This window comes from Hyperolius riggenbachi, chromosome 6 (assembly GCF_040937935.1).
Source record: "Hyperolius riggenbachi isolate aHypRig1 chromosome 6, aHypRig1.pri, whole genome shotgun sequence".
In the NCBI taxonomy this organism is placed as follows: domain Eukaryota; kingdom Metazoa; phylum Chordata; class Amphibia; order Anura; family Hyperoliidae; genus Hyperolius; species Hyperolius riggenbachi.
Genome location: NC_090651.1, coordinates 3,868,832 through 3,892,306, shown reverse-complemented (window position 1 = coordinate 3,892,306; position 23,475 = coordinate 3,868,832). Strand labels below are relative to the sequence as shown.

At 51.6% G+C, this 23,475-nt stretch overlaps 1 protein-coding gene across 6 annotated transcripts in view; it reads right to left on the bottom strand.

Moving 5' to 3' along the window:
- The window catches only part of MTOR (mechanistic target of rapamycin kinase), a 347,943-nt gene that overhangs the window by 228,109 nt on the left and 96,359 nt on the right, over positions 1-23,475 (bottom strand). For 4 of the 6 annotated variants that reach the window (XM_068238758.1, XM_068238761.1, XM_068238762.1 and 1 more), the window contains 9 exons: positions 13,614-13,873; positions 11,542-11,742; positions 10,932-11,066; positions 9,586-9,861; positions 9,390-9,498; positions 6,400-6,583; positions 2,547-2,675; positions 2,229-2,473; positions 99-311 (listed from right to left, as the gene is read on the bottom strand). In XM_068238758.1, the coding sequence (XP_068094859.1) occupies positions 99-311; positions 2,229-2,473; positions 2,547-2,675; positions 6,400-6,583; positions 9,390-9,498; positions 9,586-9,861; positions 10,932-11,066; positions 11,542-11,742; positions 13,614-13,873 (1,752 nt within the window). The remainder of the gene's footprint in view (positions 1-98; positions 312-2,228; positions 2,474-2,546; positions 2,676-6,399; positions 6,584-9,389; positions 9,499-9,585; positions 9,862-10,931; positions 11,067-11,541; positions 11,743-13,613; positions 13,874-23,475) is intronic. The other 2 variants (XM_068238759.1, XM_068238763.1) reach the window with 1 other exon arrangement.

Here is a 23,475-nt window from a genome sequence, read left to right as displayed (position 1 = left end):
CATCCAGGGACGCCAACGCACAGTAACTGATATCGGGGTCTACAGGACAGAGCAGGAAATAATAAATCAGCATGGCGGTCCGTGCCGCTCAGCCTTACCTGGGTCTGTGATTCCCACCACCAGGAGTTTGCTCAGTACGTCCGCCACGACTTGGATGGCGGTCTGACTGACGTGCCCATGTCCGCTAAGCAGCTGGATGGAGGGGGTGAGCAGACGGGAACAGGTGCGTGCCGCCTCCATGCGGACCTCCTTGTGCTCACTGTTCAGAAAGTGGTCCGCGCAGTGCCGTACAAACTGCGTCAGAGAGTGACCTGGAAGGACAGCGGGAATATTAGCGCCTCACATCTGTATACGGTCATTACACGTCTGACAAACTCTTTACACAGATCATTTGTCCTCACTGACGCACCGTAAGGCTCCTCCCACACTTGCTACATTCCGTTGCGGTTTGCTTATTCTGCAATCATAACGCGACAGTCCCGGAACTTCGTGCTGCACGCTGCGACCGTACAGGGAGGCACACAGCGCAACTGCCATATGCCTCGGTGACAATGAATGTGCACAGACTTGGTGTGCTGATAACGCACATGCAGCGGAGCCAGGACATACCGCGCCATGATTAATGCGATAACCTCACAGGGCTATCATTGCTTCTGCGACGTGGCAGAAATGGGGTATACTGAGGCTGGGGGTACAGAGATGGGTATAATCAGATAGGGGGTACAGAGAGGAATGGGGTACACTGAGGTAAGAGGCACAGATAGAGAAGGGGGTACAGAGAGAGGTATAATGAGGATGGGGTACAGAGAGGAGTGGGGCACAGAGAGGAGTGGGGCACACTGAGGTAGGAGGCACAGAGAAGAGTGGGGTACACCGAGGTAGGAGGTACAGAGAGGAGTGGGGTACACTGAGGTAGGAGGCACAGAGAGAAGTGGGGTACACTGAGGCTGGGGGTACAGAGAGGAGTGGGGCACACTGAGGTAGGAGGTACAGAGAGGAGTGGGGTACGAGGTAGGAGGCACAGAGAGGAATGGGGTACAGAGAGGAGTGGGGTACACTGAGGTAGGAGGTACAGAGAGGAGTGGGGTACAGAGAGGAGTGGGGTACAGAGAGGAGTGGGGTACACTGAGGTAGGAGGTACAGAGAGGAGTGGGGTACACTGAGGTAGGAGGCACAGAGAGGAGTGGGGTACGAGGTAGGAGGCACAGAGAGGAATGGGGTACAGAGAGGAGTGGGGTACAGAGAGGAGTGGGGTACACTGAGGTAGGAGGTACAGAGAGGAGTGGGGTACACTGAGGTAGGAGGCACAGAGAGGAGTGGGGTACGAGGTAGGAGGCACAGAGAGGAATGGGGTACAGAGAAGAGTGGGGTACACTGAGGTAGGAGGCACAGAGAGGAGTGGGGTACAGAGAGGAGTGGGGTACACTGAGGTAGGAGGTACAGAGAGGAGTGGGGTACACTGAGGTAGGAGGCACAGAGAGGAGTGGGGTACAGAGAGGAGTGGGGTACACTGAGGTAGGAGGTACAGAGAGGAGTGGGGTACACTGAGGTAGGAGGCACAGAGAGGAGTGGGGTACGAGGTAGGAGGCACAGAGAGGAATGGGGTACAGAGAAGAGTGGGGTACACTGAGGTAGGAGGCACAGAGAGGAATGGGGTACAGAGAGGAATGGGGTACAGAGAAGAGTGGGGTACACTGAGGTAGGAGGTGCAGAGAGGAATGGGGTACAGAGAAGAGTGGGGTACGAGGTAGGAGGCACAGAGAGGAATGGGGTACAGAGAAGAGTGGGGTACACTGAGGTAGGAGGCACAGAGAGGAGTGGGGTACAGAGAGGAGTGGGGTACACTGAGGTAGGAGGTACAGAGAGGAGTGGGGTACACTGAGGTAGGAGGCACAGAGAGGAGTGGGGTACAGAGAGGAGTGGGGTACACTGAGGTAGGAGGCACAGAGAGGAATGGGGTACAGAGAAGAGTGGGGTACACTGAGGTAGGAGGCACAGAGAGGAATGGGGTACAGAGAAGAGTGGGGTACACTGAGGTAGGAGGCACAGAGAGGAATGGGGTACAGAGAAGAGTGGGGTACACTGAGGTAGGAGGCACAGAGAGGAGTGGGGTACAGAGAGGAGTGGGGTACACTGAGGTAGGAGGCACAGAGAGGAATGGGGTACAGAGAGGAGTGGGGTACAGAGAAGGCGGGGCTGGTTTAATCATTTGAATAAAGCCCGATTACCTTCAAACTCAAAGGTTCCCAAGGTGCGGAGGGCTAGAGTGATGCTGCCCACGTCGCTGGACTCGGGGATATTGGTGAGGCTGGGTGAGGACAGCTGCTGTGCCAGGCCTTTGGGCATTCCTGGATGCCGCAGAGGTTTGTGCATGAGAACCAGAGACAGCATCTTCAGCAGCCCGTCCTGGATATCCTTCTTCAGCTGTGGGATGTGACGGCTCAGGTCATACAGGACGGCAGTCAGTGCAGGACTAGGGAGAGGAGCAGCATACATTACTACTGGCTCATCACCTATTACTCACCGATCACTGCCACAATACTCACCTCAGCCCCACCGACAGCATGGGCTCCAACAGCTCCTTCACATCCTGCTGGATAGAGGGGCCCATGGCTCGCGCCAACATACTGATACAGGTGAAGACTGTGGCATCCACCTGCACAGCCTTCTGCCTCCTGTGGAGAGAAGGGACAGATCGTTATGGGGGGAGGAGGATTCAGTATTCTGTAGAGAGCAGAGTGCGACATGCAGCAGTCACCAGCCCGTCATCTATGCTCTGTCCTTGTATCATTGCATGAAGCACTTGGTGTGCTGTAAAGCCCCATCTACACTATACAACAGTGGTCCTCAAACTAAGGCCCACGGGCCGAATGCGGCCCCCCAAGGCTTTTTCACTGGCCCCCCCACTCACAAATGTATTATTTATAGATGCGGTCCACTACATCTTTAAATATTGGTGTCTCGCATATAGAACAGCAGCGCTGGCATCACCCATCCAGATACTGCAGAAGCCAGCGAGCAGTCATTCACTGGCTTCCAATCCAATTCTGCATCAGGTGACACTGCTGGCCAATTGGACGACAGGTTGCCCCCTGAGTATGCTTCACTGTCTGGCGACATAATATCTGCTTTAATTAAATGGGAACAAAAGGGCTGAGTGTGTTAACAGGTAATAGATTAGGGCCTGTTTCCACTACAGTTGGCTGAAGGTGTAATGGTTAAGGGCTCTGCCTATGACACAGGAGACCAGGGTTCGAATCTCGGCTCTGCCTGTTCAGTAAGCCAGCACTAATTCAGTAGGAGACCTTTGGCAAGTCTCCCAAACTCTGCTACTGCCAATAGAGCGCGCCCTAGTGGCTGCTGCTCTGCTCTGGCGCTTTGAGTCCGCAAGGAGAAAAGCGCAATATAAATGTTATTTGTCTTGTCTTGTCTACATGCAGATTGGATGCAGACAAACTGACTCTAATGAATGCGTATGGGAAAATCTGCATCAGAAAAATTGGATTTAGTGGAAACAGGCCCATAGAAATTAATTGGAGCCAGTTTTTCTGCATCCAATCTACGTGTAGTGGAAACAGGCCCTTACACTACCTAGGTTCAATGTAATGTTTTCTGCATCATATTATGTATACTCTGGCCCCCCCATTAGTTTGAAGTGTGTTGACTCCACCCTTGACCGAAAAAGTTTGGAGACCCCTGCAATGTTTTGTGCGATTCATTGATTCGATTCAATCCGACATGTCTGATCACGATTCGATTTGCCATTGTTTTGCAATGGCAAATTGAATTGAATCCCGATCAGACATGTCGGATTGAATTGAATCAATGAATCGAATCGGACAAAAAAAATTGTATGGTGTAGATGGAGCTTAACAGCGCCTTTCTTCCTAACAAACACCCAACACTAACACATCATTCTGCCTCTCTGCAAACCAGAAATCAATGCACAGAACTATCCTGTAACTGTCATGCATAAAATCAAAAATCACTTCTTTATTTTTATCTGGTAAACAAGTAATAAGGATGCTAACCAGGCAATCCAAAAGATAAAATCACTATTACTTTCCTTATTGATAAATTTTCATTCCCAAATTTACTTGACTTATTTGGTACACACAAAATTTGGTACACAAAAAGGAAGTTGCAGGGCATTCTGGGTTGTCCTTTTTTTGCTTCTCTATTTCCCCTCAGACTTAACTAATGCAGCCTGATTGGCTGAAGCCTCTTTCCCTCCTGTTTTCCCCTCCCACACCTCTGTTCCTCTCTGATTGGCCAATATTTCTCATGCGGAGACAATGCACTTTCTATAGTGAAGGGCGGGCAAATCAGGCAGAGGAGAGTAAGGGAGGAAATTACATCAAGATTGGCTTCAAAATAGCCACACTTAAAATGGGAAATGCTAAGAATGATTTTCTCTTTTTTTTTACAGTAGAAAAATCACTAAAATAAAAGTAAGTACTTATATATGTGGGTTTTTTTTCCTGAGACAGTATGGCTGACAGCTCCTCTTTAAAGGAAACCTGAGACCAGACTTAACTGCATGATTGATACTAACCTCAGGCATCCTCCAGCCCCGCCCTCCCTGGCTGCTCCGTAAGTTTGGCCAGTTGTGCTGCTCCACGCATGCGCGCCCCGAGCCGCTAGCTCTTCCAGCCAGCATTCTGCGCAGTACTACGACACACGTCCAGGCTGCACGCGCAGAAGAGCACGGCTGGCCAAACTAACAATGTTAGCAGTAACAGTAGAAGGGATCGGCCGGGGAGGATGGTGATGGAGCCCACAGTCCTCATGAGGCTGGAGGAAGCCCCAGGCAAGTATAAATCATGTCTTGTCTCAGGTACACTGTAAATGCTGTAATAACTGCTCTTTACAAAACTTAACTTTACCCTCAGATTCTTTCCTCACATGCTGCAGCTGCCTTCGATGAGTTCAGGTACTTTTTTAAAAAAATATTGGTTTATCAGCTCATTTCTTCTTCTAATGGTGCGCCTCCAACTACAAGAATAAATGCCCTGCCCCCCCTCCCCTCCCCCAGTCATCTGGGGACTCGGGATCATGTGACCCCTCATATGAATAAAGTGTGCATCTCTTCTTCAAGCCAAGATGAAGCCACCCTGCTGCCCCCTAGCTCCTGGGCCACACCTCCTACCAAATGGAAGGAATGGGAGAGGGGCGGAGCAGCAGGCTGCCACACCACTCCCTATAACAAGGAGTGGGAGAGGGGAGGAGCAAAAGGCTGCCACACAACTTGCTAACACAAGGAATAGGAAAGGGGTGGAGCAGCAGGCTGCCGCACCCCTTCCTAGAACAAAGAATAGGAAAGAGGTGGAGCATCTGGCTGCCAGACCACTTCCTACAAGGAATGGGAGAGGGGAGGAGCAGCAGGCTGCCAGACCACTTCCTACAAGGAATGGGAGAGGGGAGGAGCAGCAGGCTGCCGCATACCTTCCTAGAACAAAGAATAGGAAAGGGGTGGAGCAGCAGGCTGCCACACCTCTCCCTATAACAAGGAGTGGGAGAGGGGAGGAGCAAAAGGCTGCCACACAACTTGCTAACACAAGGAATAGGAAAAGGGTGGAGCAGCAGGCTGCCACACCCCTTCCTAGAACAAAGAATAGGAAAGAGGTGGAGCATCTGGCTGCCAGACCACTTCCTACAAGGAATGGGAGAGGGGAGGAGCAGCAGGCTGCCGCATACCTTCCTAGAACAAAGAATAGGAAAGGGGTGGAGCAGCAGGCTGCCACACCTCTCCCTATAACAAGGAGTGGGAGAGGGGAGGAGCAAAAGGCTGCCACACAACTTGCTAACACAAGGAATAGGAAAAGGGTGGAGCAGCAGGCTGCCACACCCCTTCCTAGAACAAAGAATAGGAAAGAGGTGGAGGGTCTGGCTGCCAGACCACTTCCTACAAGGAATGGGAGAGGGGAGGAGCATCAGACTGCCACACCTCTTCTCATGCGAAGGAATGGGAGAGGGGTGGGGCAGCAGGCTGTCACACCTCTTCCTATGACAAGGAATAGGAGAGGGGTGGGGTAGCAGGATGCCACACCTCTTCCCATGCGAAGGAATGGGAGAGGGGTGGGGCAGTAGGCTGTCACACCTCTTCCTATGACAAGGAATGGGAGAGGGGTGGGGCAGCAGGATGCCACACCTCTTCCCATGCGAAGGAATGGGAGAGGGGTGGGGCAGCAGGCTGTCACACCTCTTCCTATGACAAGGAATGGGAAAGGGGTGGGGCAGCAGGATGCCACACCCATACCTATAACCTTTGCAGTACTTCTCAGAATCCCCTCCCCAGCCAGGGACACACAACATATATATTTTGTTCACACAGGGTTACATGCAGTAATAATACAGAACACACGACTATGGAGCGCTGTCCATGTGTCAGACTCTTACTTGTGGGCGAAGTCCTTCGGGGGCAGGGCAGATTTGACGTGTTCCAGGATTTTGGGCAGGTAAGGGCGAATCTCTGACCTCACAGCCACAGAAATCAGTCCCAGAGCTTGGAAGGCCACAGTGCGCTCCTTCTCCTTGCGCACACAGCTTAGCAGGTGGGCCATGGTGTCCGGGAGGTACTGCTCTGTAGGGACAAAGGCAAGCAACAACCTGTATCAGCTGCAGGTACAGAGGGCTCTCATACTAACGAAGTGTTAAACGATTGGCCAATCAAAGCTGGATGTGTGTACCGGGCTTTACACATTTACCGGTCCATATGTACTGTGTCCGGGTCTGTTTCCACAACTCACTAACCTGACCAGCCTGATTCCTTCTAGGCAAGAGGCTTACTAACAGAACATAGAACACAACACATCTTCCCCAGAGAGCAGCGCCACAGACTGCCGGAGGAGACACCGGGCCTCTGTACTTCCCAGCTGTGCTGCCAGGATGACCAGAGCTCTACAGACATTCATGGTGGCCGAATAACTCCTCTGACTGCTACAAAGGTTCAAACACTCAAAATTCACTCACAACTTGTGCTGCCCTGAAAAACGAGCCATTCTTAGCTACGGACCAATCACAGAGGCACCTTGCCAAAAGATTGTACTAGGGGAAAAATAGAGACGTTTCCCAAACTCGGGTTCACCGGCCAGCCGGTGCTCTGCATCCAACAGGTACACCCCTCCTGTTCAGTAATGGCAACAATGCGAACAAAAGACACAGCACTCAGAGGGCTGTAAACAGCAACAAGCTGTATTGGAGTATAAGGATACACACACGTTTCGGGCGGAGCCCTTCAGTAGGGGAAAAGTGTATCAGTCCATCGCAAAGTTAAATAGAAGAGAGATCAAGAAATAGTTGATATTCGCTACATAATTCGTTTGTGTTTAATCCACCTTGAGCATTGTCATCTTTCCTGCTGGCATACAACAAAGAAGCCAGCACTAACTGCCCTTATCTAAGATACATCCACTAACAATGGCTTCAATTCACTAAGAACATGCTGGTGATAATAAGGCAAGTGAAAACTTACCACTCAGCAATCATTATTTTAAGTGCTAATTCACTAAAGGCGCATACACACAACATATTTCTGCAAATGACTGGTCCGCCAGACCCTCCCGCTGGGTGAATGTTCTGCCGACAGTAGCACGTGTGTACGTGCTGTCGGCAGACTGATAAGGCTGTTTCTGCACGATCCGTTGCGCGGATCGCTCAGAAACAGCCTTTTCAGTCCGCCGACAGCGTGTACACACGTACTACTGTCGGCAGAACGAGCGGATCGCTCAAAAAACAGCCTCATCAGTCTGCCGACAGCGCGTACACATGTGCTACTGTCGGCAGAACAAGCGGATTGTTTAGAAACAGCCTCATCAGTCTGCCGACAGCGCGTACACATGTGCTACTGTCGGCAGAACAAGCGGATTGCTCAGAAACAGCCTCATCAGTCTGCCGACAGTGCGTACACATGTGCTACTGTCGGCAGAACGAGCGGATTGCTCAGAAACAGCCTTATCAGTCTGCCGACAGCGCGTACTCATGTGCTACTGTCGGCAGAACGTCCGCCCAGCGGGAGGGTCTGGCAGACCCATCGTTTGCAGTAATATGGTGTGTGCATGCACCTTAAAGAAGCTTGCATAAATATGGTATAGTGATACGTTTTCATAGTGAGAGTGTTGTCTTATCCAGTCCTTAATTTATCACCTCTGTAGTTATTCTCACATGTAGTAGATAGGGAGGGGGGGAGCACACATAGGCAGGTTTGTAGCACCGCCTCTCCTGCCAGGACAATTACAGTTAGTCTGTGTAAGACAGCCAGGGAAGAAGAGAGATAGGCTGTGTGTGTCTATATATTTATATTTGTTGTCTCTCTCTCTTCCTCCCACTCCGAGTGCCTGCTGTGTATATTTCTCTCCCTTCTGCATAAACTAGTAAAAAATTAAGCAGACAGCTCGGAGTGCTTCACTTTACACTGCAGTCTATAGTAATACTCCAGGTAATAACTCCTCCCACATTTTACACTTGCATTCCTCTCTGTGAATTAACATCCTGCATTTAACTCTTGAATTGTGTCCTTATTTTAAGGATTGAAACCTTAACTTTTGAAATCACTCCTTATTTTAAGATTTGCCTGAGGTAAACTGCTTTTCGTAAATAATAAATACTTTATCACCACGGTGATGACAGTTAAAACAGCTCAGAAATGTTATCAAAGACATGAGATGAACTTAGTGATTGGGGTCAATGTATATGCTAAAAGGTCGTTTTTTTAATAAATATATATGTGTGCAAACGCGCACATAAAGGGAGATGCTGCTTGCTTGGCAGTTGGAAACAGCAGTTATTTCCCACAACGCAACAAGGTTCACAGACAGGAAACTGTCAGGACCATGGTCATGACATCACACTTTAGGTGCCCATTAACGGTACAATTTTTTCCTCAATGCGATTTTTCCAATCGAATTGTATAGAAAATTTACCTTCTGTGAAGGCAATCGATAGTGGACGATTATTTGATCGATTGCTTTATAAGAGAGGTTTCACCCCAATATCAGCCACACAGATCCCCCCCCCCCCCCCCCCCATGATCAATTAGAGAAAAGGTAAAGATTTCCTGAAGGGAAAGGGGTTATTGGGGGTTAAAGTTCCTGTTTACAATGGTTTTGATGTCTTTATAAACACTAGGCTCAGCAAGTTAGAGCTCTGGCAATTAAAGAAAAGGAAGCCCAAAAATTATTATACGGTATTTATTTTTGTCGTTGGTTCCCCCCACTGAAGGGGTTTCCTCAGTTCCTGATCTGCTGTGAAAATCAGGAGATAAGAGGAATTCTCTACAATGAGACAGACCTGTTATTAACCCTTCCCTATAAAGCCTGGAACTGAGAGGAACTGGTGAGAGGTAGACTTTCCCTCTCCAGACGGCAGGCTATGCGAGATGCAATATTTACCAGTAAAAGCGTAAGGCTTGAATGTGGCAAGGCGCGGCAGAACATTCAGGATCGTCATCTGGATTAAAGGATTTTTGCTGCTTCGACACTTTAAGACCCAACGACAAATCTAAAAAAACAAAACCCAGGAATATAAGGCACGGCATACGGAAAGGCTGCAACTGTACAAGAGAAGCACCGACTCACGCTAGCCCACCTGATCATACTTCTCCTCCACCAGTTCCCGGCAGGCCCGGCTCTCCACTAGAGTAGACCTGTCAGGCATGGGCGCGGCCCCGTATCCCAGAATCCCCTGCTGTCCAGTGTATCCCAAGAGGCTCAGCAATGCGTTGGAGGGCTGTGGCTGCACGGACTGGAAGCTGGCGAAGGGGGTGATGTGTCGAGGCTTCAGGCCGTAGCTCATGAGGTCCTTACAGTGCTTGTCGTGCACCAGCTGCTGCTGGGTGATCTCCTCCATCTCCTCTCTCAGACGCTGAAGGATGAGACAACGGTAAAGCGTCAGCCTGCACAAAGCAGCACCAGACATAAAGCAACAGTTATTAAGCTGAATTCATGTGCAGATACTACCAGGACTTCTCTGCTGACTGACGGGTCTGTAGATTTTCTATTCGAGTACATTACTCGATTTTTAAATAGTTACTGCACTGCGCGCAATATATCTACGCCATGCAGGACTTCATCTGAAGTCTCAGGGACATAGATATTCGTCTACCGTCGCTGTGTGCGCTCTCGCGCGCTCCCGCTTGTCGCCGCCCGTTACTGTACAGATCAGTGAAGGGAACACAGTTCCCATTCACCAATCCAAATGATCACCGGCGTCAATGAGATTGTTGGTGTCATTAATCGAAACAACTGCCAAAAAACTGTGCAGGGAGCAGGGAAGCGGGGCATGATTATGGTTTAAATCCTTTTTAGGGAAGATCTTTATAAAGAATAAAAGCCGGGCTGAGAATCCCCTATGAAGAGATGGACTAGTCCAAAACCTGTCAGTTCTGTTAGATTTTTACTACCTACTGTAAGTGACAGCAACATAGGAGAAAAGTTATTTATGGCTCATTTTACTCTGGAGAAAATGTACTTTTTATTTGTCTATGTTTGCACATATTTTAAACTTTACAATATTTCGCCATAGTGCCCCTTTAAGGGGGGGGGGGGGGGGGGGGGGCTGGTAGCACAAGGACAATTTCCAATAGATTTCATACAGTGTACCGGTCAGATTCGATCAGAGAAGGATTGATCTGATGGTTGGTCCGGCCATAAATCGAGAGATGTATGATCAGCATAAAGCTACTATTACATGACCCTACTACCTCCTCTGTCCCCAGCACTCCTCTGACGCAACCCTAGTATGAGGTGTGTCACATGACCCTAGTACCGCCCGTCCCCAGCACTCCTCTGACGCAACACTAGTATGAGGTGTGTCACATGACCCTACTACCTCCTCTGTCCCCAGCACTCCTCTGACGCATCCCTTGTATGCGGTGTTATTAGTTTAGCTTGCAGAGATTTCTGCTTTAAGGACGGACACTTCTCCAGTATTACCTCTCCCTCCATGCTGCTGATCCGCACCAGTTCATTAATGATGAGCAGAGCCCCGTGCAGCCGATCGTCTCGGTTCATCCCCTTCTCCTTGGACAGCGTCTCGTCAAAGCCCCGCTCCGCTTCCTCGAACGTTTGCTGCAGGAAGAACAATTAAAGCGCATGGAAAGTTTCATCAGTTATCAGCCTGCAGAGGGCGTGACAAAAGCTGAACACCTTTATAAACTCCCAGAACATCAGTCATGTGACCCGCACCCAGCATGCCACTAGACAAGAGACAGTTTGTGGGGTGTGGCTTCATGATAGCAGCACACAGGGAGACAAGGCAGGTTTCCCCTCTCCCAGGCTAACAGGCTGCCGTTTCCAAGGAAGCAGGTTTGTATGCAGGTCAGGGAAGGGGAGGTACCTGAATTTCACAAGGTAATTATGTAAACACTATGATATGAGATCTCTGGGAAAGCTGGAGGGCAGCTCCTCTGACCTGCTCCACTCAGATAGAAGATCACATTACAGAGCAGAGATGTTGGACCGGCAGCTCTAAATACCAGGAATGCGGGGTGAACCCATACACTGGCCTGGATACGGCATTTCTCCCGGTCTTGTAGGCTCTTACCCGATACCACAGCGGTCTCTGCAGCTCCTTGGGCTCACGCTGTGTGGTCAGTATCAAACAGGCTCGAAGGGCAGCCACTGCCCCCTCTCGGATGGCCTGCTTTGGATCCCAGACGCCATAGAAAATGCTGTCAAAGAACGGCTGAACTTGCTGGAAGAAAAATGTTGGTGCGCTGACCGCCAACTCCTTCAGCACAAGGACCTGCGGAGAGAGATCCAGAGAAACGATTACCGAGGAATGCCAGATCACACGGCAGCCCTACTAATACCACACGACGGACAAATCCCAAGAGACACTAAACTAAAAGCGCTGTCCCCCCTCGCCATAGCAACAGAAGGCATCGCTCAGCTACCACCCCTCCCCATAGCAACAGAAGGCATCGCTCAGCTACCACCCCTCCCCATAGCAACAGAACGCACCGCTCAGCTGCCCCTCCTCCCTATAGCAACAGAACGCATCACTCAGTTGCCTCCCCAATAGCAACAGAATCACTTAGCTGACCCCTTCCCCATAACAACAGAACGCATCGCTCAGCTGCCCCTCCTCCCTATAGCAACAGAAGGAATCGCTTAGCTGACCCCCTCCCCATAGCGAAAGAACGCATCGCTCAGCTGCCCCCCCCATAGCAACAGAAGGCATCGCTCGGCTGTCCCCCTCCCCATAGCAACAGAAGGCATCGCTTGGCTGACCCCTTCCCATAGCAACAGAAGGCATCGCTTGGCTGACCCCCTCCCCATAGCAACAGAACGCATTCCTCGGCTGACCCCATCCCCATAGCAACAGAACGCATCACTCAGCTGCCTCTCCTCCCTATAGCAACAGAAGGAATCGCTTAGCTGACCCCCTCCCCATAGCGAAAGAACGCATCGCTCAGCTGCCCCCCCCATAGCAACAGAAGGCATCGCTCGGCTGTCCCCCTCCCCATAGCAACAGAAGGCATCGCTTGGCTGACCCCTTCCCATAGCAACAGAAGGCATCGCTTGGCTGACCCCCTCCCCATAGCAACAGAACGCATTCCTCGGCTGACCCCATCCCCATAGCAACAGAACGCATCACTCAGCTGCCTCTCCTCCCCATAGCAACACAACGCACCACTCAGCTGCCCCTCCTCCCCATAGCAACAGAACACATCGCTTGGCTGACCCCTTCCCCATAGCAACAGAAGGCATCGCTCGGCTGTCGCCCCTCCCCATAGCAATAGAACGCATGGCTCGGCTGTGGCTGAGGGGACGTGCCTGTACGCACCCATGCATGGAAATGTCGCCCTACAGATGACACAATGTGTGGACAGCAAAGTCTTGTAGTGGAGAAATCCTCATGTCAGCACTCTACTTGGCCGGTGTTAGAAGAAATCCTGAGGTGAACCTTGGGCCAAAAGTCAAACACTTACCTGAGGATCCTCCAGAGACTTCCCACGCTATGCTCCGCCCGGGACACTCCTGCACATTGGGGCCCCACCCATCATCAGGTCTCTGCTCCTGCCCGGGACACTCCTGCACATTGGGGCCACTCCCTCATCAGGCCTCTGCCCGGGACACTCCTGCACATTGGGGCCACACAACTCGTCCGGCCTCTGCGCGGGAGACTCCTGCACATTGGGGCCACACCCCTCGTCAGGCCTCTGCCCGGGACACTCCTGCACATTGGGGCCACACCCCTCATCAGGCCTCTGCCCAGGAGACTCCTGCACATTGGGGCCACACCTCTCTTCAGGCCTATGCCTAGGAGCCTCTTGCACAACCCTGAGAAACCCCCATGAGGAAATGGATTGGTGCAAACAACCCCCCTCCCTCCCCCCCAGCGTTCATCATTAAATCCACCCCAGAGATGTCCTGCATGTTCTTTGTGTTACACTTCCTACCAATTCAGAACCTTAGTGACTATTCTATTTATAAACAGGAGCTCTTCCACTCTACAACCTACAGTAACCCGTGTGGGCACATGACCCTCGCTGTCCACTCACAGGTGTACCTGCCGGCGCTGAAGAGGAGGAGCCAATGGATTCGCCGTCAGCCAGAGCCATCAGACGCCAGAAAGCCCCGCCCACAAAGCGCAACTAGAATTATACTCACTGCCGCATGTCTGCGTCCCTCGTTCCTGTCCGCTCCAAGCCACTCCAAAGCCCGCTTCACCTCAAACTCCACATACTCTGCCGTGAAGGTGTCCCCCGCCATAGCAAGGCGCCCCATGGCTTTGGAGGCCATCTCCATGACGGCGGGGTCACTGGAGGGCAGGAGGTTACGTAAATAGTTGGCAAATCTGCTAATTCGGGTGGCATTTCCCCCTTCGACTCCAAGCAGACTGACTGTGAGGGACAGAAAAAAGTGCAACTCTAGGCAAATATATAGAAGAAAAAAAAACACCCTTTAGTCTGGTTATGAATTCAAAACAAAAAGAAAAACAAAAAACAAAATGAAAATAAATTGAATTTACTTATAATACGGTCAGAATAACCACTTAACCCATTTCCAGTGGCTGCAATATAAATTAACCTCTTAATTCACAGCTAAAAGCCCCCACACACGCCAGGAGCAGCCCAAACTCGGGACCCACTCATCACACTGTTTGTAAACACTGCCTTATCTGCATCAGCCTGAATACGGGAGCCGCTGCACAGAGCCAATCACAGCAGCTTCCAGTGATCACGTGACATTGCCTATAAACACTGCCACAGCATTATCCGGGAGCCGCTGCACAGAGCCAATCACAGCAGCTTCCAGTGATCACGTGACATTGCTTATAGACACTGCCACAGCATTATCCGGGAGCCGCTGCAGAGAGCCAATTACAGCAGCTCCTAGTGATCACGTGACATTGCCTATAAACACTGCCACAGCATCATCCGGGAGCCGCTGCACAGAGCCAATCACAGCAGCTCCTAGTGATCACGTGACATTGCTTATAGACACTGCCACAGCATTATCCGGGAGCCGCTGCAGAGAGCCAATTACAGCAGCTCCTAGTGATCACGTGACATTGCCTATAAACACTGCCACAGCATCATCCGGGAGCCGCTGCACAGAGCCAATCACAGCAGCTCCTAGTGATCACGTGACATTGCTTATAGACACTGCCACAGCATTATCCGGGAGCCGCTGCACAGAGCCAATCACAGCAGCTCCTAGTGATCACGTGACATTGCCTATAAACACTGCCACAGCATCATCCGGGAGCCGCTGCACAGAGCCAATCACAGCAGCTCCTAGTGATCACGTGACATTGCTTATAGACACTGCCACAGCATTATCCGGGAGCCGCTGCACAGAGCCAATCACAGCAGCTCCTAGTGATCACGTGACATTGCTTATAGACACTGCCACAGCATTATCCGGGAGCCGCTGCAGAGAGTCAATCACAGCAGCTTCCAGTGATCACGTGACATTGCCTATAAACACTGCCACAGCATCATCCGGGAGCCGCTGCACAGAGCCAATCACAGCAGCTCCTAGTGATCACGTGACATTGCTTATAGACACTGCCACAGCATTATCCGGGAGCCGCTGCACAGAGCCAATCACAGCAGCTCCTAGTGATCACGTGACATTGCCTATAAACACTGCCACAGCATTATCCGGGAGCCGCTGCAGAGAGCCAATCACAGCAGCTCCTAGTGATCACGTGACATTGCCTATAAACACTGCCACAGCATCATCCGGGAGCTGCTGCACAGAGCCAATCACAGCAGCTCCTAGTGATCACGTGACATTGCTTATAGACATTGCCACAGCATTATCCGGGAGCCGCTGCAGAGAGCCAATCACAGCAGCTCCTAGTGATCACGTGACATTGCTTATAGACATTGCCACAGCATTATCCGGGAGCCGCTGCACAGAGCCAATCACAGCAGCTCCTAGTGATCACGTGACATTGCCTATAAACACTGCCACAGCATTATCCGGGAGCCGCTGCAGAGAGCCAATCACAGCAGCTCCTAGTGATCACGTGACATTGCCTATAAACACTGCCACAGCATCATCCGGGAGCTGCTGCACAGAGCCAATCACAGCAGCTCCTAGTGATCACGTGACATTGCTTATAGACATTGCCACAGCATTATCCGGGAGCCGCTGCAGAGAGCCAATCACAGCAGCTCCTAGTGATCACGTGACATTGCTTATAGACATTGCCACAGCATTATCCGGGAGCCGCTGCACAGAGCCAATCACAGCAGCTCCTAGTGATCACGTGACATTGCTTATAGACACTGCCACAGCATTATCCGGGAGCCGCTGCACAGAGCCAATTACAGCAGCTTCCAGTGATCACGTGACATTGCCTATAAACACTGCCACAGCATTATCCGGGAGCCGCTGCACAGAGCCAATCACAGCAGCTCCTAGTGATCACGTGACATTGCTTATAGACACTGCCACAGCATTATCCGGGAGCCGCTGCACAGAGCCAATCACAGCAGCTCCTAGTGATCACGTGACATTGCTTATAGACACTGCCACAGCATTATCCGGGAGCCGCTGCACAGAGCCAATCACAGCAGCTTCCAGTGATCACGTGACATTGCTTATAGACACTGCCACAGCATTATCCGGGAGCCGCTGCACAGAGCCAATCACAGCAGCTCCTAGTGATCACGTGACATTGCTTATAGACACTGCCACAGCATTATCCGGGAGCCGCTGCACAGAGCCAATCACAGCAGCTCCTAGTGATCACGTGACATTGCTTATAGACATTGCCACAGCATTATCCGGGAGCCGCTGCACAGAGCCAATCACAGCAGCTCCTAGTGATCACGTGACATTGCTTATAGACACTGCCACAGCATTATCCGGGAGCCGCTGCACAGAGCCAATTACAGCAGCTTCCAGTGATCACGTGACATTGCCTATAAACACTGCCACAGCATTATCCGGGAGCCGCTGCACAGAGCCAATCACAGCAGCTCCTAGTGATCACGTGACATTGCTTATAGACACTGCCACAGCATTATCCGGGAGCCGCTGCACAGAGCCAATCACAGCAGCTCCTAGTGATCACGTGACATTGCTTATAGACACTGCCACAGCATTATCCGGGAGCCGCTGCACAGAGCCAATCACAGCAGCTTCCAGTGATCACGTGACATTGCTTATAGACACTGCCACAGCATTATCCGGGAGCCGCTGCACAGAGCCAATCACAGCAGCTCCTAGTGATCACGTGACATTGCTTATAGACACTGCCACAGCATTATCCGGGAGCCGCTGCACAGAGCCAATCACAGCAGCTCCTAGTGATCACGTGACATTGCCTATAAACACTGCCACAGCATCATCCGGGAGCCGCTGCACAGAGCCAATCACAGCAGCTCCTAGTGATCACCTGACATTGCTTATAGACACTGCCACAGCATTATCCGGGAGCCGCTGCACAGAGCCAATCACAGCAGCTTCTAGTGATCACGTGACATTGCCTATAAACACTGCCACAGCATTATCCGGGAGCCGCTGCACAGAGCCAATCACAGCAGCTTCCAGTGATCACGTGACATTGCTTATAGACACTGCCACAGCATTATCCGGGAGCCGCTGCAGAGAGCCAATCACAGCAGCTCCTAGTGATCACGTGACATTGCCTATAAACACTGCCACAGCATTATCCGGGAGCCGCTGCAGAGAGCCAATCACAGCAGCTCCTAGTGATCACGTGACATTGCCTATAAACACTGCCACAGCATTATCCGGGAGCCGCTGCACAGAGCCAATCACAGCAGCTCCTAGTGATCACGTGACATTGCCTATAAACACTGCCACAGCATTATCCGGGAGCCGCTGCACAGAGCCAATCACAGCAGCTCCTAGTGATCACGTGACATTGCTTATAGACACTGCCACAGCATTATCCGGGAGCCGCTGCATAGAGCCAATCACAGCAGCTCCTAGTGATCACGTGACATTGTTTGTAAACAGGCATGGGCTCAAATTCGGCTTTGGGTGATCCGGATAATTACTATCCGGATTTCCCCCAGTAATGCTGTGCGGGCTGGGGGGGGGGTCAAGCTTATCTGCGTGACGTCTTCTTCGGTCGTTCCTCGGCGCCACCCACGATGCGTTCCAATCCGCCGTCACGTGGAGAATCTGTGCCACGCCCTGTAGTAGATGGACACGGATTGTGTGTGGGGGAGATTATATGCCACGTCCTGTAGTGGATGGACACGGATTGTGTGTGGTGGAGAATCTGTGCCCACCCTGTAGTGGATGGACACTGATTGTGTGTGGTGGAGATTCTGTGGCACGCCCTGTAGTGGATGGACACGGATTGTGTGTGGTGGAGATTTTGTGCCACGCCCTGTAGTAAATGGGCAAGGATTGTGTGTGGTGGAGATTCTGTGGCACGCTCTGTAGTGGATGGACATGGATTGTGTGTGGAGGAGATTCTGTGGCACGCCCTGTAGTGGATGGACACGTATTGTGTGTGGTGGAGATTCTGTGCCACACCCTGTAGTGGGTGGACACGTATTGAGTGTGGGGTAGATTATATGCCGCGCTCTGTACTGGATGGACACAGATTGTGTGTGGTGGAGATTCTGTTCCACGCCCTGTAGTGGATGGACAGGGATGGTGTGCGGTGGAGATTCTGTGCCACGCCCTGTAGTGGATGGACACGTATTGTGTGTGGTGGAGATTCTGTGGCACGCCCCGTAGCAGATGGACACGTATTGTGTGTGGTGGAGATTCTGTGCCATGCCCTGTAGTGGATGGACACCTATTGTGTGTGGTGGAGATTCTGTGCCACGCCCTGTAGTGGATGGACACGTATTGTGTGTGGTGGAGATTCTGTGCCACGCCCTGTAGTGGATGGACACGTATTGTGTGTGGTGGAGATTCTGTGCCACGCCCTGTAGTGGATGGACACGTATTGTGTGTGGTGGAGATTCTGTGCCACGCCCTGTAGTGGATGGACACAGATTGTGTGTGGTGGAGATTCTGTGCCACGCCCTGTAGTGGATGGACACGTATTGTGTGTGGTGGAGATTCTGTGCCACACCCTGTAGTGGATGGACACGTATTGTGTGTGGAGGAGATTCTGTGCCACGCCCTGTAGTGGATGGACACGGATTGTGTGTGGTGGAGATTCTGTGGCACGCCCTGTAGTGGGTGGACACGTATTGTGTGTGGTGGAGAATCTGTGCCACGCCCTGTAGTAGATGGACACGGATTGTGTGTGGGGGAGATTCTGTGCCACGCCCTGTAGTAGATGGACACGGATTGTGTGTGGGGGAGATTCTGTGCCCACCCTGTAGTGGATGGACACTGATTGTGTGTGGTGGAGATTCTGTGGCACGCCCTGTAGTGGATGGACACGGATTGTGTGTGGTGGAGATTTTGTGCCACGCCCTGTAGTAAATGGGCAAGGATTGTGTGTGGTGGAGATTCTGTGGCACGCTCTGTAGTGGATGGACATGGATTGTGTGTGGAGGAGATTCTGTGGCACGCCCTGTAGTGGATGGACACGTATTGTGTGTGGTGGAGATTCTGTGCCACACCCTGTAGTGGGTGGACACGTATTGAGTGTGGGGTAGATTATATGCCGCGCTCTGTACTGGATGGACACAGATTGTGTGTGGTGGAGATTCTGTTCCACGCCCTGTAGTGGATGGACAGGGATGGTGTGCGGTGGAGATTCTGTGCCACGCCCTGTAGTGGATGGACACGTATTGTGTGTGGTGGAGATTCTGTGGCACGCCCCGTAGCAGATGGACACGTATTGTGTGTGGTGGAGATTCTGTGCCATGCCCTGTAGTGGATGGACACCTATTGTGTGTGGTGGAGATTCTGTGCCACGCCCTGTAGTGGATGGACACGTATTGTGTGTGGTGGAGATTCTGTGCCACGCCCTGTAGTGGATGGACACGTATTGTGTGTGGTGGAGATTCTGTGCCACGCCCTGTAGTGGATGGACACGTATTGTGTGTGGTGGAGATTCTGTGCCACGCCCTGTAGTGGATGGACACAGATTGTGTGTGGTGGAGATTCTGTGCCACGCCCTGTAGTGGATGGACACGTATTGTGTGTGGTGGAGATTCTGTGCCACACCCTGTAGTGGATGGACACGTATTGTGTGTGGAGGAGATTCTGTGCCACGCCCTGTAGTGGATGGACACGGATTGTGTGTGGTGGAGATTCTGTGGCACGCCCTGTAGTGGGTGGACACGTATTGTGTGTGGTGGAGAATCTGTGCCACGCCCTGTAGTAGATGGACACGGATTGTGTGTGGGGGAGATTCTGTGCCACGCCCTGTAGTAGATGGACACGGATTGTGTGTGGGGGAGATTCTGTGCCCACCCTGTAGTGGATGGACACTGATTGTGTGTGGTGGAGATTCTGTGCCACGCCCTGTAGTGGATGGACATGGATTGTGTGTGGTGGAGATTCTGTGGCACGCTCTGTAGTGGATGGACATGGATTGTGTGTGGTGGAGATTCTGTGCCACGCCCTGTAGTCCAGCCACATTTTCTATTTGTAATCACGTGACGGCGGATTGGAACGCATCGTGGGAGGCGCCGAAGGACGAGCGTAGAAGACGTCAGATAGGTAAGCTTGACCCCCCCCACCCAGCATTACTGGGTGAAATCCGGATAGTAACTATCCGGATCACCCGAAGCAGAATTTGAGCCCATGCCTGTTTGTAAACATTGTCTTATCTGCATCAGCCTGAATACGGGAGCCGCTGCAGAGCCAATGACAGCAGCTCCTAGTGATCACGTGACATTGTTTGTAAACACTGCCTTATCTGCATCAGGCTGAATCCAGGAGCTTCCGTACAGAGCCAATCACAGCGGCCCCCAGTGATCATGTGACATTGTTTGTAAACATTGCCTCGGCCCAAATCTGGGCATTCTATTCTTCGAATATACAACAATAATGAAAAATACAGAATATACAAATAAAATATTACAAGAAAAAAACTATACAAATAAATGTCAATGGAAAAAATTAGTATAAACATGCAAATGAAATGTGCAGATGCAGAGATTGTGCAGAGCTCCTGGCATGGCGAATGTATAACGTCTATAAAACGTGATCTATGTATGACACTGTGCATAAGATCAGCGTGTGGCTTCTCACAAATCAAGGGGAGGAAATACAACGGTTAGCAAATAAAGAAACATTCTGACCATCTTAAAGGGAACCTAAACTGAGAGGGATATGGAGGTTTCCTTTTAAACAATACCAGTTGCCTGGCAGCCCTGCTGATCTCTTTGACTGCAGTAGTGGCTGAATCACACACCTGAAACAAGCATGCAGCTAATCCAGTCTGACTTCAGTCAGAGCACCTGATCTGCATGCTTGTTCAGGGGCTGTGACTAAAAGTATTAGAGACACAGGATCAGCAGGAGAGTCAGGCAACTGGTTTTATTTTAAAAGGAAAAATCCATATCCTCAGTTTAGGTTCCCTTTAGCATGATTTACCAAATCACACACCTTCTCTCCAAGACAACAGTGACAAGAGAGCTGCAAGCATTTATACTGGCTACGACTAAGGGCCCGCTTGGGTCAGAAACGCGTCAGCTTGCATGCTGCCTTATTTGCTACTTTTCCATGATGTTATTAATAAAGGATTGATGTTTTTAATTCATGGAAGGAGTGCGGAGGACTTGTTGAAACATCTGTAAGCATTTATAACTCCAGCAAAATGGTGTCAGGAGTTCTGGCTGGGAAATTCTAACATTATCCTGTAAAGGGATTGTTTATCCCACCCGGCTACGTTTCTCATAATCCTCCGTACTCCGGAGATCAGGGAAGATCGTAGAAACCGGCGGGCCTGACTACGGCAGATTCCCTGAGATCGGAGAAATTATTATGGATTCAGAGGCTTATATTGCCTGGGGGAGGACTGTGATTATGCCTGCTGGGGGGAGGGGCTGTCACCGTGTATAATCTCCAGTCCCGCCCCTCGCTATGGTTTATATTGCCTGGGTGAGGACTGTGATTATGTCTGCTGGTGGGAGGGGCTGTCACCATGTATAATCTCCAGTCCCGCCCCCTCGCTATGGTTTATATTGCCTGGGTGAGGACTGTGATTATGTCTGCTGGGGGAGGGGCTGTCACCATGTATAATCACCAGTCCCGCCCCTCGCTATGGTTTATATTGCCTGGGTGAGGACTGTGATTATGCCTGCTGGGGGGAGGGGCTGTCACCGTGTATAATCTCCAGTCCCGCCCCCTCGCTATGGTTTATATTGCCTGGGTGAGGACTGTGATTATGCCTGCTGGGGGGAGGGGCTGTCACCGTGTATAATCTCCAGTCCCGCCCCCTCGCTATGGTTTATATTGCCTGGGTGAGGACTGTGATTATATCTGCTGGTGGGAGGGGCTGTCACCGTGTATAATCTCCAGTCCCGCCCCTCGCTATGGTTTATATTGCCTGGGTGAGGACTGTGATTATGCCTGCTGGGGGGAGGGGCTGTCACCGTGTATAATCTCCAGTCCCGCGCCCTCGCTATGGTTTATATTGCCTGGGTGAGGACTGTGATTATATCTGCTGGGGGGAGGGGCTGTCACCGTGTATAATCTCCAGTCCCGCCCCCTCGCTATGGTTTATGTTGCCTGGATGAGGACTGTGATTATGTCTGCTGGGGGAGGGGCTGTCACCGTGTATAATCTCCAGTCCCGCCCCCTCACTATGGTTTATATAGCCTGGGTGAGGACTGTGATTATGCCTGCTGGGGGGAGGGGCTGTCACCGTGTATAATCTCCAGTCCCGCCCCTCGCTATGGTTTATATTGCCTGGGTTAGGACTGTGATTATGTCTGCTGGGGGGAGGGGCTGTCACCATGTATAATCTCCAGTCCCGCCCCCTCCCTCGCTATGGTTTATATTGCCAGGGTGAGGACTGTGGTTATGCCTGGTGGGGGGAGGTGCTGTCACCGTGTATAATCTCCAGTCCCGCCCCCCTCCCTCGCTATGGTTTATATTGCCAGGGTGAGGACTGTGGTTATGCCTGCTGGGGGGAGGGGCTGTCACCATGTATAATCTCCAGTCCCGCCCCCCTCCCTCGCTATGGTTTATATTGCCAGGGTGAGGACTGTGGTTATGCCTGCTGGGGGGAGGGGCTGTCACCATGTATAATCTCCAGTCCCGCCCCCTCCCTCGCTATGGTTTATATTGCCAGGGTGAGGACTGTGGTTATGCCTGGTGGGGGGAGGTGCTGTCACCGTGTATAATCTCCAGTCCCGCCCCCCTCCCTCGCTATGGTTTATATTGCCAGGGTGAGGACTGTGATTATGTCTGCTGGGGGGAGGGGCTGTCACCATGTATAATCTCCAGTCCCGCCCCCCTCCCTCGCTATGGTTTATATTGCCAGGGTGAGGACTGTGATTATGCCTGCTGGGGGGAGGGGCTGTCACCGTGTATAATCACCAGTCCCGCCCTCCTCCCTCGCTATGGATTATATTGCCTGGGTGAGGACTGTGATTATTCCTGCTGGGGGGAGGGGCTGTCACCGTGTATAATCTCTAGTCCCGCCCTCCTCCCTCGCTATGGATTATATTGCCTGGGTGAGGACTGTGATTATGTCTGCTGGTGGGAGGGGCTGTCACCGTGTATAATCTCCAGTCCCGCCCCCTCGCTATGGTTTATATTGCCTGGGGGAGGACTGTGATTATGTCTGCTGGGGGGAGGGGCTGTCACCGTGTATAATCTCCAGTCCCGCCCCCTCGCTATGGTTTATATTGCCTGGGTGAGGACTGTGATTATGCCTGCTGGGGGGAGGTGCTGTCACCGTGTATAATCTCCAGTCCCGCCCCCTCGCTATGGTTTATATTGCCTGGGTGAGGACTGTGATTATGCCTGCTGGGGGGAGGTGCTGTCACCGTGTATAATCTCCAGTCCCGCCCTCCTCCCTCGCTATGGATTATATTGCCTGGGTGAGGACTGTGATTATGCCTGCTGGGGGGAGGGGCTGTCACCGTGTATAATCTCCAGTCCCGCCCCC